Raw genomic sequence first — 17,125 nt, forward strand, 5'->3', positions numbered from 1 at the left:
GGACACAGAAACCCCGGCAGGTGTCCCAAAAGGAAAGGGGGAGTGGAAGAGAAAGAGACAAAACACTGCCACGTCTTGCCGGTCCAGCCAGGCGCCCTGTATCTTCGGGGGGGGGGCAGGATGTTGTTGACAATGATAGTAGAGTTAGTGCACTCAACTTCCTCAAAACTGAATCTCTTTCTGATATGACCACAGGAGCGGTAGAAGAACACCGGGACGCTCCAGCACTTTTCTTGGATAATAATAACTGTTGGCACAATTACTAACACTGCATTACCAAAAACCCAAACTGAGTACCATAACAATAAGTACTGTGACACTAGGGCTGGCATCAGAGATTCACTGTTGCACACTACAATTAGAACTGTGGTTGCACTTATCATGCGCAAGAAAGACAAACAAGGGCATTAATTATGCCACGTATAACTTTCCTGCATGCATAGGGTTAAACTAAAAGGAACAAAAACAATCCAAGAAATACAAATGTCCACTCTGGGTTTAAACAGTTAGGGTGGCACAGTTTGGTTTCACTGTGTGCGTAAAAAACCCTTCAAAAGCAAATTCCTCAAATCTGAAAGACAGGCATGAATGACACAATTTAAATCCAAGAGTTATGCTATTAGAGAAAGAAAAGTCACATAAATGCTCTTTTAAAATTGCACTGTCACTTTTTGCGGTACTTGAGTTCAAGCAGATTTCCTGAAGCACATTTAGGCAAGTAATTACAATAATAATGTAGAATGTTCAGAAATGCATTTGTCTCTTCAAGATAAGCACTCTGACAAAATACGAGGTCTGAAATATACCAGCTGTTCTAGGAAAGCGCAGCGCTCAAAGAACAAACTCCCTGGAGAATACTAGTCACTTAGCTGCAGTCTTTTCTGGAGTGCTGGAGAAATGGCTGGTGTCAGATGGTACAGGAACAAAGAAAATAATTGCCTCAAAATTCCTGAATACGAGGATGACAGCAGGGGCTAGACTGCCAAATCAGATGCTGAGGTCAGGAAGCAAAACAAAGCCAAGCAGGGAGGCATGCTTCACTCTGCTATTTATAGCCAGTCAGGAAAGCAGTTGAGTTTCACATGTGGATGAGTCGCCACACCCAATTAGCAGCACATGTCTACACCACACCCAATTAGAAGCACATGTCTACACCTGCTCACATTAGCAAACAAACATTGGTAAAAACAAGCATTGATAAAACCAATCGTGTAACACAGCACATTGTTTACTTAGAAACATGAAGGTTTAACCAAGAACAGAGATATGATTTAACTCTAATCCCTGAGGATGCGGACAGATAACGCAGGAGGCACCTTGGGGATTCCTGATAACAATAGAATAGTTAGGTTCACTTTCTTACAGGGTTGTGAGTTTGACATTGTTAAACTTTGATCGGATGTGTCACAGCTCATGTGGCTTTTCACTAGAAGAAGCATTGAGGAGACATTTGTTCAGTGTCTTTCCGTGTTTACTACTGTGCCTAACTTCTATGTAGTTTGTGGATCATGTAATGTTTACTTTGGGCCTGATCGAGGTTACAATGTTTGTTTTCAGCATTAAACAACCTCTGTCCTTCTAATTAGGATGTTTAGTTAGACAAAGTTGTCATTTATGACTTGTTGCTTCACCTCTTATAATTTAAATTGTGTGATGTTTCCATTTTGTAGATGCAGGGCTCAGGAATTTAACTTTAAACTACTACTGTGGTGCAAATTGAGATTCCAAGCTGCCTTGTGCTGCAGCTTTTCTCCAAAAAACATGTCATTTTGTTCTTATTCGTTAACAAATTCCTTGTCCTGCCACATTGACTACACCACCAGAGTAGGATCATGGATTCTCATCTTATGTGTTTACTTACGGGTTTGTAACATTTTAAACATGTGACATTCCAGCTTCTTCAGACCTTAGTTGGGTCTTTAAAACTATTGCCGGCTGTCGGGTTCCTCATATGGAAGTTCTTTATATAGAAGACATAAATTCCCTCATCTGCACTGTTAGTTCTTGAGAACCTCGTTGCCTATGCTGTAGAAGGGAACTTCTGACTGATGTGAACAAGCATAAGAAGAGTTGTTGGTCCTCCTTGTTTGCGCTCGGACTCACCTGGAGATCGTTCCGTTGCAAAAATAAAATAAAATAGGCTGGTGCGCAATTTGTTGAACTCTCCGAACCCTCAGGCTCTACAGTGGTGGGTCTGTGTAACTTACTCCGAAGAAGAGTAGAAATAACCACGTCAGAGGCCTAGACTCTATAGCAGTAGGTCTGTTAGGCTTGCCTAGAACTGGAGCATGGCAGTTGTGATAGGAGCTTACCCAATACTACCATTAGGCTACAGTTGTAGGCCTGAAGCCCTGCTTACTCTGTAGAGTGGATGGCACAATAGATGCTGCAGCCCACTAGTGCCACTTAATTTCTAGCCCTGTGTGATTTTTGCCCCAAATATTAGTTATAGGCAAGTTAAATATACCAATTAGGACCATGCTAATGTGACTATTTTTAGGGGAGAGCACAGGCACTTTACTACTGGTTATTAGGGAAAAAGTGCACAGAGTTATAAAGCCAGCCAAAATAGGGGGTATAGCAAAGGCAGACACTCTGGGGCAACCACACAGAAAAGGTGGATTTCCCACTCCATTCTTTACAGAAACAAGTGAAGAGCATACCAGATGGACACATGATTAATGATACCCTGCCATTTTGGGTACTAAAACCTCTAATTAAAATGTCTGTTTGCACCCGTTGTTGTTGTTAACTGCTGTTAGTATAGCACACAGTCTGCCATCATCATTGTCTCCATCCACAACAATTACCATTTTCATCCACTCTGTTACAGGGTTTCAAGGTTTCTGCCTGTGATCTAGTTTTCTGTTTGAATTTGTTCTGTTCACATTCGTACCACTTGATATAAGCAATCAGTGTTGTGCCTTGTTTTGAGCTGACAACGTTGAGAAACAGTTTTTGTTTAGCACCTCATGTGTTTGATGCTTAGTTTCTTGATTGCCACAGCATCTACAACTGCTTACCCCTTAATGCACAATTAACATGGCAAGAATGTGATTTCCTGTCTGATAGTTTTCTGTGTAATCTTTATAAGGATGCATTTATCACTGACAGTGTTGTTTAATTGTTTAGAAATTGTGAAAGGGAAGTGAAAATAACTCTGGGAGCTGCCACATTTAGGTTAAATTTTTATAGTTTTTGTGTGTGTGTACATTTATCTAATATATACACACACACATATACATGTACATATATGTGCTCATTGACTTTTATTCACTGCACATCATTACGTTAAATTTGGCAGTACATTTAACATTAATTTTCACATGTTGAAAATGCCACTTGGTTCATAAAGATTTGTAACAGCTACTCTTATCTATATGTTTGGAATATTCTGACACTTTGCTTTTGAGCTCACTGTGTCCATTTTCTTCTCTACCGCCTTTTTAGGTCGAGCTGCGAGACCTGTTGTATATACTTTGTGGGCTTCTAGTCCGCCTATTGATTTTCATTTTTCTGTGTCCTTTAAAATTCCTTGCTTGCTAATGGTCATTCCTTTCTTCTTTTTTGTCTTTTGTTTCCTCCAATGGAACACGGGCCAAGTACTACATCCTTACTCTTTGGTTGTTTATCTGTTGGTTTGGGGGACTATTTTGTGATTTCTTTCTTGCTTGTGTTAAACTGTGAGAGCTTGGTCAGCTTCGGCTCATGTGTTTTATTGCAGCTTCCCTACAGCCCCCTCCTACTCCTAGTTCTTGTAATCTCCTCACGTCTGCTGCACCCTCCTCCCCCACGTACCAACAATATATAACCTGATGTACTGAGAAGAGTTGCTTCCTCTTTTTAAAGAAATACTTTTTAATTATGAACAGATTTCATCATATTTTTTCATAATTATTGTTGCACGATCTAAGCTCCAGTCTGCAGGATGACCATCACTAGTGCTCTCTCGTTTACAATCTATCCTTCTGCGAGTCAGGAACTGCACACCAGAAACAGAACAAGACAACCCCTTCTGCAGTGTGCTAACAGGAAAGCCATTGCGTGCCGACATTGGCCTAAATAAACTCAGTGAAGTGCAGCCAGAACAAAATGTAGAAAAGGAGACATCTTCTTACAAGCTGCATATAATCACATGAGTGGATTTGATGAGAGATGTGTAATACATTCATGAAAACTCACCTGCCCCTTTAAAATAAACACAACAAACATGATTAATGTATCAAACTCTAAGTGGAGCTACTGTACAATTGAATTTTCGTAGAAACCGACGTAAGGCAAAAATAATGTGTTTTAAGATAGCCACAACCCACTTACAGGACAACAGCTGGAGCCCTCATTCCAAGCTGAGGATTGTTGCATAAGGCTTCTAGTACAGCTGCTAGAAAGAGAAATTGGCAGCCTGGTTTACATTTTACAGATTCATGGCTTTCTGTTTTTTTCTTGGAACTGTCTATTGCCTTTTACTGACTTTTAGGGCGCGCGTCTCCGGGTAGGTTGAACGGCTGGACAAGAGGAAGATATCAATGCATTCTCCGTTTGTCTGAGGGCTATGCGTCCCTAGGATGCCTGGTTTCCACCTGGGATGGGCGACCTATTGGGTGTCTGACCTTGACGACTAATGACGTACAGTAAGTGACTTTTTAGCACACACTGCACCCTCTTTTGTAGGAGAAGTGACGAACTTTGGTCCTGATGAAGCGCATGAGCGCGAAACATGTCGACCCCTTAGTGGAAGGTTAGAGCAATTCTCTTCTTTCCCCCTATGTAGGAGTGACGGCGGTCATTATTTCCTCCGAACACTCCGCCACCGATTTTAATCTTGGCCTGACAGCCATCTTTGAGTTATTAAATTTAGTCTTTGGGTGTGCAGAGACAATTTTAACCCCACATTGCACTCTCCTTCTATTTTTGTCAGCACGAACTGCAGATACCTACGGATCTGCACAACCACTTTTTCGGTATAGAGCCACCACCATCTGTGTGGTGACCTGTCAGATATTGCAGTGCCGGTCTGGCGAGGAGTTAGCCCAATGATGATGCTTAGCGTCTTCATTGACGCATGAGGGTACTCCTAACATCATACCGATATCCGGCGTCCTATCTGGATCTTTCTTCTCTTTTTGGAACAGTGTACTCTTTTCGTTTTGATATTGCCTTTTACGACCTGAGTGTGTCCACTGTTTACCTGTGTAATTATTTACTTTACTTAGCTGTAAATGGTGGATATTTTGTCTGGTTTCTTTCTCTTTCGATCGGAGGAGGCATGCTTTCCTTTCTAGCGTACTTGATCCCCCTTAAGCCATTCACACAAATCACGTAAGGTGAACAATTTGTGCCTTAATTCTGTTGCAGCTTTAATTGCTCTACATTTAAATAATGGCTGACGTAGGTTCAGAAGTACCGCCTCCGTGGCAGATTTGTTTTTTGCCAACTGGTTCTGCAAAGGAGTTCCATTTATATTACTTCTTTGTAAATTTTTTAAGCAGCCTGGCACACTCTTGGTACACAGTCATTATGTACCTTGTAGGACCAATGAATTAGCTATGGTTGGTTCACAGATAACACTAGCTTACCACACTCCATCTCGTCTCATGCCATTCTACAACACCAGATGTCTGGATTAATCCATATTTAGGCAATATTGTAATTACTTATGTCATTTGTGTACCATGTCTGTTTACATATTCTGCTGTCAGTTGAAATTCCATTTGTATAGCGCTTACTATCCCTAACTAGGTGTTGAAGGGACAGTTATTTAAATATAATTGCATCATGTACAGTCTGGGTGCTACTAAAGTCTATATTTGTAAATATAATTGCATCATGTACAGTCTGGGTGCTAACAATCTATATTTGGGAAGCAGATTTTTATCTTAAACCTTTTTGTGCATTTTGTAGTAGTGTATATTATACAGTTTGAGTTGTAAATAATAACTTGCATATTTTCACATGCACTGACCTTATAGCACTAAAAATACACAAGTCCATGTTCTCCACTGCACCAACCAAGAATTAATTCGGTTTCCTGAGGCAAGCATGTATTCCTGAATCAGACTGCATAACCCAGTGTGTAGTAATTGTATAGCTTTTCAGTCCCTGACTGCACAGCAACCAGGGTAATATGCTGCTTGGCTAACACTTTTAAGGTCCCAAAGCGAGACCTATTGCCTATGCCAGTGTTTGTTTCTTTTCCTTTGAGTCTCCCTGTGCGTGATCTCATACTTCTACTGCTTTCTTCAAAGATGCATGTTATTCTTGGTAACTTTCGTCCTCTTCAGTTAACAAGTGTCCCTTTCTGGTTCTATTTGTTTTATTGCAATGTTGGTATATCTATTATATGTGGACGACATGCCTTTATCCTCCATCTTTCATGATTTACATTTCCAATGGTGTTTTTTTTTGTTACCTGCGTACATTAACATTCTATGTTGTCCATATAATCTGTGGGGCCACTTCTTCCACGTTCTATCTACCCTTGTAGGCTAGCCAATATTTTGTACATTTTTTTTATTTTTTTTTATTTACCTTTAGGTGAGACTCGAATATATAATTCAGCAGCTTTCTTACCTCCGAGTTTTATTGCAAATCAGTTTTATCTGGATTTAGCACAGGCGATGTTACCTACCCAAATGCACTAATCTACTCTAAAACCTTCTCTGTCGTCCTTTAGCAAAACTGTTTCTTTTAAGATATCCAGATCGCTTCCAAATTAAAATAGTCAAGCAACGTACTCTGTATTTCTCAAGATTCTGCTCTGGACCCTCCTCAAGTGTGATGTGCTCTTTGAAGTTCTCTATAAATACCTTTTCGTGCAGGTCATGTATCTTAGTTAGTCCTTGAAAAGTCCTTTCTCTCTTTCTAATATGCTTCCTTCTCTTTACATTTTGTAAACAATTTCCAAGTACCCCTGTTAGAGGATAGGCAAAATATGTGTGCGTCCCTATTGCTATCTACAGTACTCTGCTTACCTTCGGGGCAAGGATGACATTATATAAATGCTACTAATAAATTGAGGAAATCAAGTAAACGCTAGGAGTCGGTGCCTTGTTTAGAACCAATGAATGCAAGAAAGATCCGACCAGGAGGCGAGCTTCTCTATCTGTATGCCCAGAATAGCGAAAAACGGCTGTTTGCATTGCTGGGCTCGCTATATTACATCTGTGTTTCAGAAGGAAACTAAAGGCTTACCCTTTTAAACATTACCTCATCAGTGATTGATAAAGATCCCCAGCTCGTCAAACCTATAAACATATCAAAGAAATTAACTTTCCGCCTCCCTTTCCCATTTTACATAATTCTGGGCCGTTCCTTACCATTGCATTCCCTCTTATATTAAACAGCATTCCTTTACCTGATAGATTTGTGGACTTTAGCACGTTACACAATAGTTTTGTTTTTTTCACTGTTCACTTTTCCCTATAGCTTAACTTCTGTCTCCACTCCCTCTCGCCTACCCCCAAATACCTGGCTTTTGGAAGAGGCGAAATTCCCCCCCCCCCCCCCCTAAACCCCCATTCCAAGTTGTTTTTTTTTTCCTCTTATGCTCAGGATTAGTTGGTTGAGTTGCCACTGCTTCTCGTCTCTTTCACAGCATTAAGAAATCAACTGCTGTCTTTTAAGGTAGAAGTGTTTCAAGTATTTATTTGTATTGCAATTCTTACTCTGTGGTGATCTGAGTGGAAACTTGTTGAAGGACAAACGTCCCTTTCTTTTGGTCTTACACATGTCTTTATTGCATGATAAAAGAAGTCAGAAATTTCGGCCTTGGTTGGTGGCATGCTTATGCAGTGAAGTCATGCAGGGACTAGATCCTAGAGGGGCAGGTCTAATAATAGCCTACAATACTTTGTATTGCTATACCTAGCAAATATCCGGATTGCAATAAAATATAGTCTTGGCTTCTTCATAAGAGAGGAAATGGAACACCGTGTTCTTTACAATGATCACAGTTGACCCGTACCATAGGTCGAGTCTATTCAAAGTGAATATTTACTAAGGCTGTTTAGTTTAGTACATCTCCGAAGCAGTTGGCTGATTTATGACATTTTAGCAGTATTACGATTGATTCTAAATCCTACAAAATCCCATACAGTGTTTTATCTGTTTGAAAAGTGATGGCTCGTCTGTCCATCTTTCTCCTATTCCTAACTATTAGAAACTACTCTAACCATGTGAAGATGTTAGAAACGGCTTCACCAAGTTGGCAAAATACGTGTATAGTCGTGTTTAACTTCAATATTTCTTCATGCATCCAGGCTCCACTTTCTCAAGCCTAACCTGCTCATCAGCCTCACTTTTGTATTCTGCTGACCACTGTTGCCTCAAATCGACTTTGTTCGTATAGCTTTCTGCCCACTTATTTCTTTGAGTAACTCTTTGTTTTTAGTTAGAGCGCCTACCTCATTATTGAGAGAGACCTGGGAATCTTACTCTGCTATTTTTAATCTGACAGCCAGTGGAGAGGCAATCCTGTTAAGATTGTCTAGCTTCAAATGGATCTTTCAGTGCCTTTGTGCCGTAATCATATCCAACTCTCATTGTGCGTCACAATTTCTTAGATTTTCTTGTCCTTGAGGAATTATGGGTGTCTAGGTGTTTTAGAAAATCAACTATGTAGCTCATTTTATGCCGATTTTAATGCATCAAGATAGTTTTTGCATATGGGATAAAAGTCTAGTATCCAGACTGGCTTTAATTTTTCTTTCCCCCGCTTGGCAGAGGCCTCTTTCTTCCCTCAGAGACGAGATGGACATGAACAAAGAGTTGGTTGACCGCTTGTGACGTTGACACAACAGATTTTGCTGTCTGAAATGGCCCACACATGCAACATTTATGTAGGCTCCACAAATTTGCATCTCATAGTTACAGTGAATATAATTGCTGTTTTCTATATGCAGCATGTAAGAAGTTGGAGCCGAAACCTCAGCTAAACTCCTTACATTAAATCAAAGAGTAGTCCAGTTTAACAGCATCTCCTCTTAGAACAGTGGTAACATATAGATCTTGCTGGTCCTAATACTGGATCTTCTTTGACTTACAGCAGGTAACCCATAACAAACAGACAGCCTCTCCATACACATTTCACTAAGTGCATAGTTTCAGCACCCAGAAATAACACTTCAAGAACATCTTTGTAAGCAGGGAGGCTGTGTAAACATATTGATGTGTACTTAGATTGGCCACTGGTAAGCACATTGTATGTACGTTTTCTTATGGAACATAGGAAGCCCTATTATGTACTCTGCTTTTGATTATACGAAAGATTTTTTTTGCAGCACTTTAGCTTGCATGAAAATCATTCTCCAAAGTTTGAGTACTTTGAGTCACTAAAGGTGACACCCCCCCCGCCCATACACCTCCACATCACCACACACCTCATGTAATCTAGCACACTCCCATACCTCACAGGGACTTTACTGATGAACCATTTTGCTGACCGTGTCACAACTGACCTTTTTTTTGGTCAGTGTCTCTTAGCTTCCTCCTGCTCAGCTCCACCTGCTTCTGCCTCTGATCTCTAAGAGCCTGCTGGCTCTGAGATCGAGACCTGTCCCCACTCACAGGCACCCGCCTGCACCTCATCCCTGGTAGCCTAGTGGCCATCTGCTTCTCTGTCTTTTCCTCTCCTGCCTTTTCCCCTTTTTTCACTCTTTTTGTCTGTTTTTCTCCTCTCTTTTGCACTCGTGTTGCTGCTTTAGTGCTTTCACTGTGTGCTGTTCCCTGTGCTCCCCCCCTGCCGCTGCTTGCCCTGCGGCCCCACCCTCTCCCTGCGAAACTCAGTCCTGCCCTCCCGCCCCAGATAACCAGCCCCACCCACCTCCCTTCTCTACGTGATGGTGGCCGCTGGCATGCCAAAGGCAAGCCCATCAGCGCTCGAACTGCAACCCTGGTTCCCGCGCTACCCTTTGGTACGATGCCAACACTCTGCATGCCCTCAACCCTGGAAGATCCACCGCCTGCCACCTAGCAGACTTGAAGAACACTCATGGACCATTCTCCTGCAGTTTCTGCTCCCCCACCTGCCTCCACCCGCCACATGACCCTAAACTAAGCCCAGTCAGACACTTCAAGTGCATACTCCTCAACACCCTCTCCCTCGTCAAACATGCAGTAGAAGTTTGCAACTTTCTCCACTCGATCGCCTCTGACTCCACCTTCCTCACAGAGACCTGGACCCACCCCAGCCCCGGACGAAGAGGGGGCATCGCCATAGCATACAGGAACACCCACTGCCTGTCGACCACCATCGAGACACAGCCAACCACCCTTTAACACCTATACTTCCAGATTCAAACCTACGCGAACACCTCCCTCTTGGGCACACTTGTCAACATACCGCCAGCCCGCGGCTCTAGTTCAGCGAAGACATCACCGACCTCGTTGTTCTCCACACGCTTGCCTCCACCAACTGCATCTGACTCGGCGATCTCGGCTTCCACCTTTATAACCATGACGGCCCAAACACCACAACCCTCTTGGAGAACCTCGTAACCTTCGGAATCAAGCAACTAGTCAACCTCCCCACTCACTCTGCAGGTCACACACTCGACCTGGTCTTCTCGGCAGGTAACAGCATCACCATATCTCACACCTCCGAACACCATTAGATCAACCTCTGATATGTCCATTTTGCTTTCATGAAGACCACCGCGTGCCACCACGCCCCCCGTCCTGCTGCAAATGACTCAGGGCGCAACCTGCACCGCTGGATCACAGAATGCATAACCCCCTTCGGAAAACCCACCAGAAACCAGCCCCATAAGAAACCAAGCTGGTTCATGACAGACTCCAAGAATCAGAACCAACCTGCAGATGACGAATGAAAATGGAGAAACAAAAACAACTGAAGACCACATGGCCTACAAAAATGCAGTCACCATGCACCACCAGCTCATCAGAGCCTCCAAGAAATGTGCCATCCAAGAACGCATCAGCACCAACGCCCACAATAGCAAGGAGCTCTTCACCACAGTCAAGGAATTACCGAACCCTGGAACAGACACCTCAGGCATTCCCCCCCACCCTTTAAGACCTCTGCAATGACCTTGCCACCTTTTTTTCACCAGAAAATCCAGGACATAGATGAAGGATTCAAGAACCAAAACCTACCCGCACCGCCTACCAACACCTCCACGGACACAATGCCGCCCCAGACTCTGAACCATTGGGCCCCTATTTCCGCAGAAGACACCCGAAAACTCATGAACTCCATCCACTCAGGGGCACCCTCAGGGCCGTGCGCACATCACATTTTCAGCCTGGCCAGCGCCACCATCGCACCAGGGCACTGCTGGACTGTCAACTGTTCCATCAGGACTGTCACCTTCCCACCTGACTGGAAGCACACAGAGATCAACACACTGCTAAAGAAACCCTCCACCGACCCAAGGGAGTTCACGAATTACAGACCTATCTCTTATACAAGAAATTACTATGTTTTTTCTGTCCTTACGAAACTTCCCTGGTTCCCCCTGAAAGCCAGAATAAAGTTCAAACATTTCTGCATTATCTTTAAATCATTAAGGCTACAGCAACCTGATTCTCTTTTGATCATTGCTAAAACTATCTGCGTCATTACTCACCTAATAAGTATCAACAAACTGAGTCTGGAACTAAAATCATACCTGAAAAAGGTGCAACTCAGGCTTTTTCTGACACTCCTTTTTTAATGGAATTCACTTTGAGTTTATCTTAGGAGTGCTGAGACCCTAAAGATTTTCTAAAGAAGACTGAAAATGCATCGGTTTTAAAATGTATTCCCCCCCACTCCATTTTGCTTACCATTGTTTTTTTCACTTGCTTTCTTTGTTTTTTCATTCCTCTTTTTCGCTGTATTTGGTGTCCCGTCCTACCTCACCAACAGTTGGTTCGTCACCAGTTCACAATTTTTTGTTTCTGAATGTAGTATTACTCTACCCTTTTCCTGATTGTTTGCTACCATGCTTATTTAGTGCCTACACATTTGGCATTTCCATACTAATTTGTGTTATTCGGCTCATGTAAAAGAGAGAACCTTCTCAAATGTTGTTGTTCTGTACAGTGTACTGACGTATTGTCTTGTTCTCAATCTTACAGAGTAATTTAGTGCATGGCAATTACATCAGCAGATGATGAAGTGTATTCAGTTTGGTAGCAGAATAACAACTTATGGAATTAGTGTTAGTTTCCCATAAGTAACTCTTATGCTCTTGCCTCTGTGATTGTTCCATATCCTGTTTTCCATATCTTATTTTTTCTACATTAAAGATTGACTTAAACAGCTAGGTCATAAGATGAATTTTATGAACCATATCCCAGTGAAATCTGGAAAATAAACTATGTGAAAGAATCATAGCTGCAAAATACATATGCTGTACTGTACCCATGCTGTAAACTAGGACCATTTCAATAGGCTAGAGCTTTTTCATGTATTTCTTTGTAAATTGATGGGAGTACAGCAAAGTCAACATAATTCATCCTTAACCTGTCTACTTTATATTTTCATATCAAAAATACATACAGAGTAATTGACAGGTTTGCTTAAAAGATTAAAATATTTTTATGTTCTGGGTCTAGAACTATGTTGCAAACACATTTTTAAAGGTAACATACATATTTTTCTTTTTTATAGGTGCTTGGTCGCTGTTTCTTGACAGTGATGCACGTCCACTTCCAATTTTTGTCACAAGCATTGCAGAAAGTCCAACCTGTGGCCCATACATGCTTTGCAGAAGCTGTGGCACAAGAAAGAAAAATGGCCGCTGGTTGTGATGCGTCTCGTTCAAGCCCAACAAAGGAGCTGGATGAAGCTATACGGTCATGGAAAGGGGCTGCAGAGGTAGGAGTCTCTTAATTTAAGGAACTTTGCCACTTTTTAGGTTGAGCGTGTAAGCACTCTGACTTGTTGTAATCTGTAGGTGGGCTTTTAACCACGCCCACCACACTTCCATCACTATCACTCATTCACGGGCTTGCCTTTTCAAAAATTCTTTGTTATCATTGGTAAATGATTTATGTTTGGCCCTCCTTGGGGCTGTTTTGTTACCACCTTGGCTATCAACCCTGTTACTTAGATAATTGCACGTTTGCTGATACGTTTGACTGCAAGCAAACTTTTTTCTTTTGTGTCCCTCCTTAGCGCTCACTCTCATGGCAGCCATGGCACTTTGAAGTGGCTCGCTTATGTCAACTGTTTTACTTTTCATTTTCAGTATGTGGCAAGAAAAGTCCAGTTAGGAATTTACAACGCGAATAGGTCTAACTCGAGCAAACACAAGACCAACTGCATTGCAAATACTTGTTCTTACTGTGGTGGATAAGTAAAGCTTTCAAATGGACTCGTTATAATCCACACATCTGCTGTAAGATGTAGACTGTAAAGTGTACATGTCATGCTTTTCCCATAAATAATGATCCTGACTTTTTTTTTTTATAGATGACTTTTACTTCTGCTACAAAATGTTTGTAAATCCCTGGTGAAGGTTAATGCAGTGATCTATTTTGCCAATTTAAAATTAGAATATCTGAATCTTAAATTGTAGTAATCATTAGTTCTGGAGATAGGGGTGAGTTCCAGAGTAGCTCCAAATCAGTTTTACTTTTTTATTTATTTTTATTTAAAAAGTAAATATATTCTGCTTTTGATATGTAAGATTGTGAAAATATGAAACAGACATGCCCTGTCTTAAGAAATTCAACTTCTTAAATGTGCTTACCTAGCTCATTCTTTATCATCCTGGTCTCTGTGTTTTAAAGGATGTGCAGAAAGCCTCTCTGGGCTGTCTCCTTCACTCTTTGACATGCATCATGGACATATGCTGACGTCCTGTCTCTGTGGTTTTGAATAAATACCAAAATGAATGTACTGAACGGTTTAAAATTTGCCGGAACTACATAACCCTGTGGAACTGTGCACTGTGTTTGCTTTGCAGGGGAGTGGCTGGTTGTATTGAGATTAATTGGGTCATTACTTGTTGGGTCTAGTCTTTAATTATTTGGGTGTCATTGAATCATCAAATTAAATGATTTAATTTGTTCGAACTTGTTAATGGCATAAACAAATGCATGAATATCCTATTGGAGATTATTCTTAAGTCTTTGTATATGGCCTGTATTGTAGCATTTATTTTTTGTTTCAATTATTTGAGGAGGCAATGTAGCATTTAGATTCGCATCAGCTACCTTAGCTTCCCTTTTTGAAGTTTTAGTTGATAGGATGTTGGTACTTGCACTGAAGCCTTCACATAAAATGAAACTATGGGTTGCAAACATCTTGGTAAAGCCTTGGGTGCCAGTGCCAATTTGCTTATATACAAAGTGGTGGCATACAGGCACCACCAGACCCAGCTACCCTGCTTGTTTTCCTGCCATTTAAAGCACATGGAGATTGAGGGTTGCTTGGAACAATTAAAGCAACCTGGGAAATGTAATGTCCTAAATAAATCTGATTCCTCCACAGAAAACCTGAGTCCCGCCCCCAGGTCCATATTGAGGACTGTGACCCACTAGCATGAACTTGCTGTTAATATATTAAGATTCACTTCCACTTCCAAGATGATAAAATACTATTTAGTTGCTTCCTGGATTTCTATAAGCTGTCAGCCAGTTAATGGCTATTAATACCCACAAAAAGTCTCACGTTCTCCACTTACAAGTGTTTTTAGTGGATACATCTTCCTTTAGAAGTTTCTTTAGATTGCCAGTAATTGTGCTAGTACAGAAAGCTTTTCCCTCACCTGTAACTTTCCAGCTCTGCCTAGTTTTGTCATACAGCTTCAGCAATGACTCTGCCCATTGGACATAACATCAGAATACAATAGGGGCAAACCGGCGCACTAGCATCACTCCTGTTTTTTCATGTCTCATCAATGAAGGTCCTTTGCTCTTTTTGAGATTCAGCAATAGACATTTCTCAACCTAGGTCAAATGACTCCTCCAGAAATCTCAGAACCTAGCCCCTGTTGCAGATGCTGCAGGAAATGTTACTGTCAAACCCACATGACAGCTGAATGTGCTGTTTGGACTTGGAAGACAGTGCTACAGCATGTGACTCGAGCACTTTGATGAGCCTGAAAGCCAGGAGGGAGACAAACTGTTTAGCAAAGTATGCTGGCCTTGTATCTGGGGTGAACAAGGTGCTAGCTTTGTCTTTATCCCAGAGCAGTCTAGATGTCTTAACGGAGAAGCAGGCTACCCACATTGTCTTTCAATAAATTGTTTGTGGACACTATTCATGATGCTTTGAGTGAAACTACAATGTGTGCCAGGTTTTTCTAGTCACTTATGGTACTTGCTCTTATCAGAAGTGTTGGAAATCCTTGTAGTGGCTTTGAGAGCCTCCATTAAGAACCCTTATTCCAAGAATGGGGTTGTATTTCTAAGTGCTACCATGAAAGGTATTATGCCCCAATTTAGTAAAGGCATCCCTAATAGGATTTAGACACTAATAATACTCAGGTTTATTCACAAGTGCGGTAGAATGATGCAACTAGAGAGTAGGTTTTTATCTCTGTTGCTCCAGGAGCAGCCATCTGTTGAGACGAAATCCCTCAGCCACCCTTAGATGGCATGCTTCACTGTAGAGGTGCACCGAAGATACAAACCATGCGCTCACGGCACAGTGGAGTTGGTGGGAGCGGCTCCATTGCTCTGTGTTGCTGGAAAGAAACAACCACTGCGAATCAGAAGAAATAGCAGTAGTAGTCCACCAAATAAAGCCAAAATAATCGGAAAGCCACCAAACACACTTGAAAAGAGAGAATGGATGGCAGATGGGATGACTCCGAAGACAGTCTGGAAGATGGACACGAAACCAGACCCGACAGCCTTAAAGAAATGGACAATCCCAGTGGTGCTTGAAGCATTGAATATTCTGGATACCAGTTCTTCAAAGTGTTTGGGGAAATCGGTATTTAAAAGGGATTGTATCTCGGCTGATGATCTCGCAATCTGGAGAGCATACGTGTCCTTTGCGGATGTCAAGGCGACCTGTTTTTGAAACAATAGCGCCTTTAGCCTACTCAGCTTGCCATAGTTCACATTAATAGTATCTATGTGGGGCCACATGTCAGATACTTTAATCTCTCGTGTGTGGGGGTGGGGGACAAAACATGGCCACAACACGTAACGACCTTCGAGACCGATATTGCGTAGGCAATTCCGGGTTGCATGCCGCAACAACTTTGATCGTTCAGTACAACATAACTTCATTGGAAAGTACATGAAACACCGGACGAATCAAGGGGACGGGAGTACCCTTCAGAAAACAGGCCAAATTCGCGACCCCCTGCTTTGCAAAGACTTTGAAGAGACACCTGTGCATATCATAGAATGACGAACAGCAGTCTCACATTCGCTTCCGGTAAGAAAGACCTCCCTTTCGCCGTATAGACATCTATAGTCAAAGGGCAACTCCCACTCTTCCTTAATAAAGCTATCTCCTAGTTGCTCATATCGTCCCACTGCAAGATGTTTCAGGCAACTCGAGAAACGAAAGATCGAAATCGGTAAATTAATAATGCTGTGTAAGAGCCAGATAGTTGAAGGACTTACTCCCATTAATCTACTTCCATGGAATGTGGCCACTTTTCAGTGTCTGTAATGTCCAACCTAGAAAATCCTGCAAGTCTATATTTTCAGAAAGAGTGTTCAGGTGTTTCTTAACTGCAGCTAACGTGTTCATTTGCACCCATTGCTGGCACAGCTTACCCACACTGTATGTTGTAACTATACCTGTATGTTGACCCGATATAAAGCGAGGGTCTGGCCTGTTAATTGAAAAAACCCCTGAAGAGTTCAAAAAACGCCTTTGACACTCATTAGTGTCTGTGGGCCATTCCAACCACCCGCCGGGACTGGAAAATGAAGAATTATAGGTACCAGCCTTAACCATTGCATCTAGCCTTACCTCTGTGACATTAAGGCAGTGTTGCCAATCTTTAAACCTTGCCGGAGTAGGGATACTGGGCGTGTTCAGATCTTTAATTTTTGATAACCCCAGACAGGATGTCTGCTCAATAGTGCCATTTAAGAAAATCATTTGCACAGGAATCAGGCATGCTCGAAACAAAGCCTCCCTACCCTGTATTTGCCAATCTTGTGTTCCCCATACGCTTTTCAATTCAATAGTGCACTTCCAGTATTC

General features: G+C 41.9%; 1 protein-coding gene across 1 annotated transcript in view; it reads left to right on the plus strand.

Annotated features, from left to right (window-relative positions):
* The window catches only part of GARRE1 (granule associated Rac and RHOG effector 1), a 506,156-nt gene that overhangs the window by 107,315 nt on the left and 381,716 nt on the right, over positions 1-17,125 (plus strand). The window contains exon 3 of the mRNA XM_069216464.1: positions 12,614-12,820. Coding sequence (XP_069072565.1) covers positions 12,614-12,820 — 207 coding nt within the window. The remainder of the gene's footprint in view (positions 1-12,613; positions 12,821-17,125) is intronic.

The sequence above is a fragment of the Pleurodeles waltl genome, chromosome 12 (assembly GCF_031143425.1).
Source record: "Pleurodeles waltl isolate 20211129_DDA chromosome 12, aPleWal1.hap1.20221129, whole genome shotgun sequence".
Classification (NCBI taxonomy): Eukaryota; Metazoa; Chordata; class Amphibia; order Caudata; family Salamandridae; genus Pleurodeles; species Pleurodeles waltl.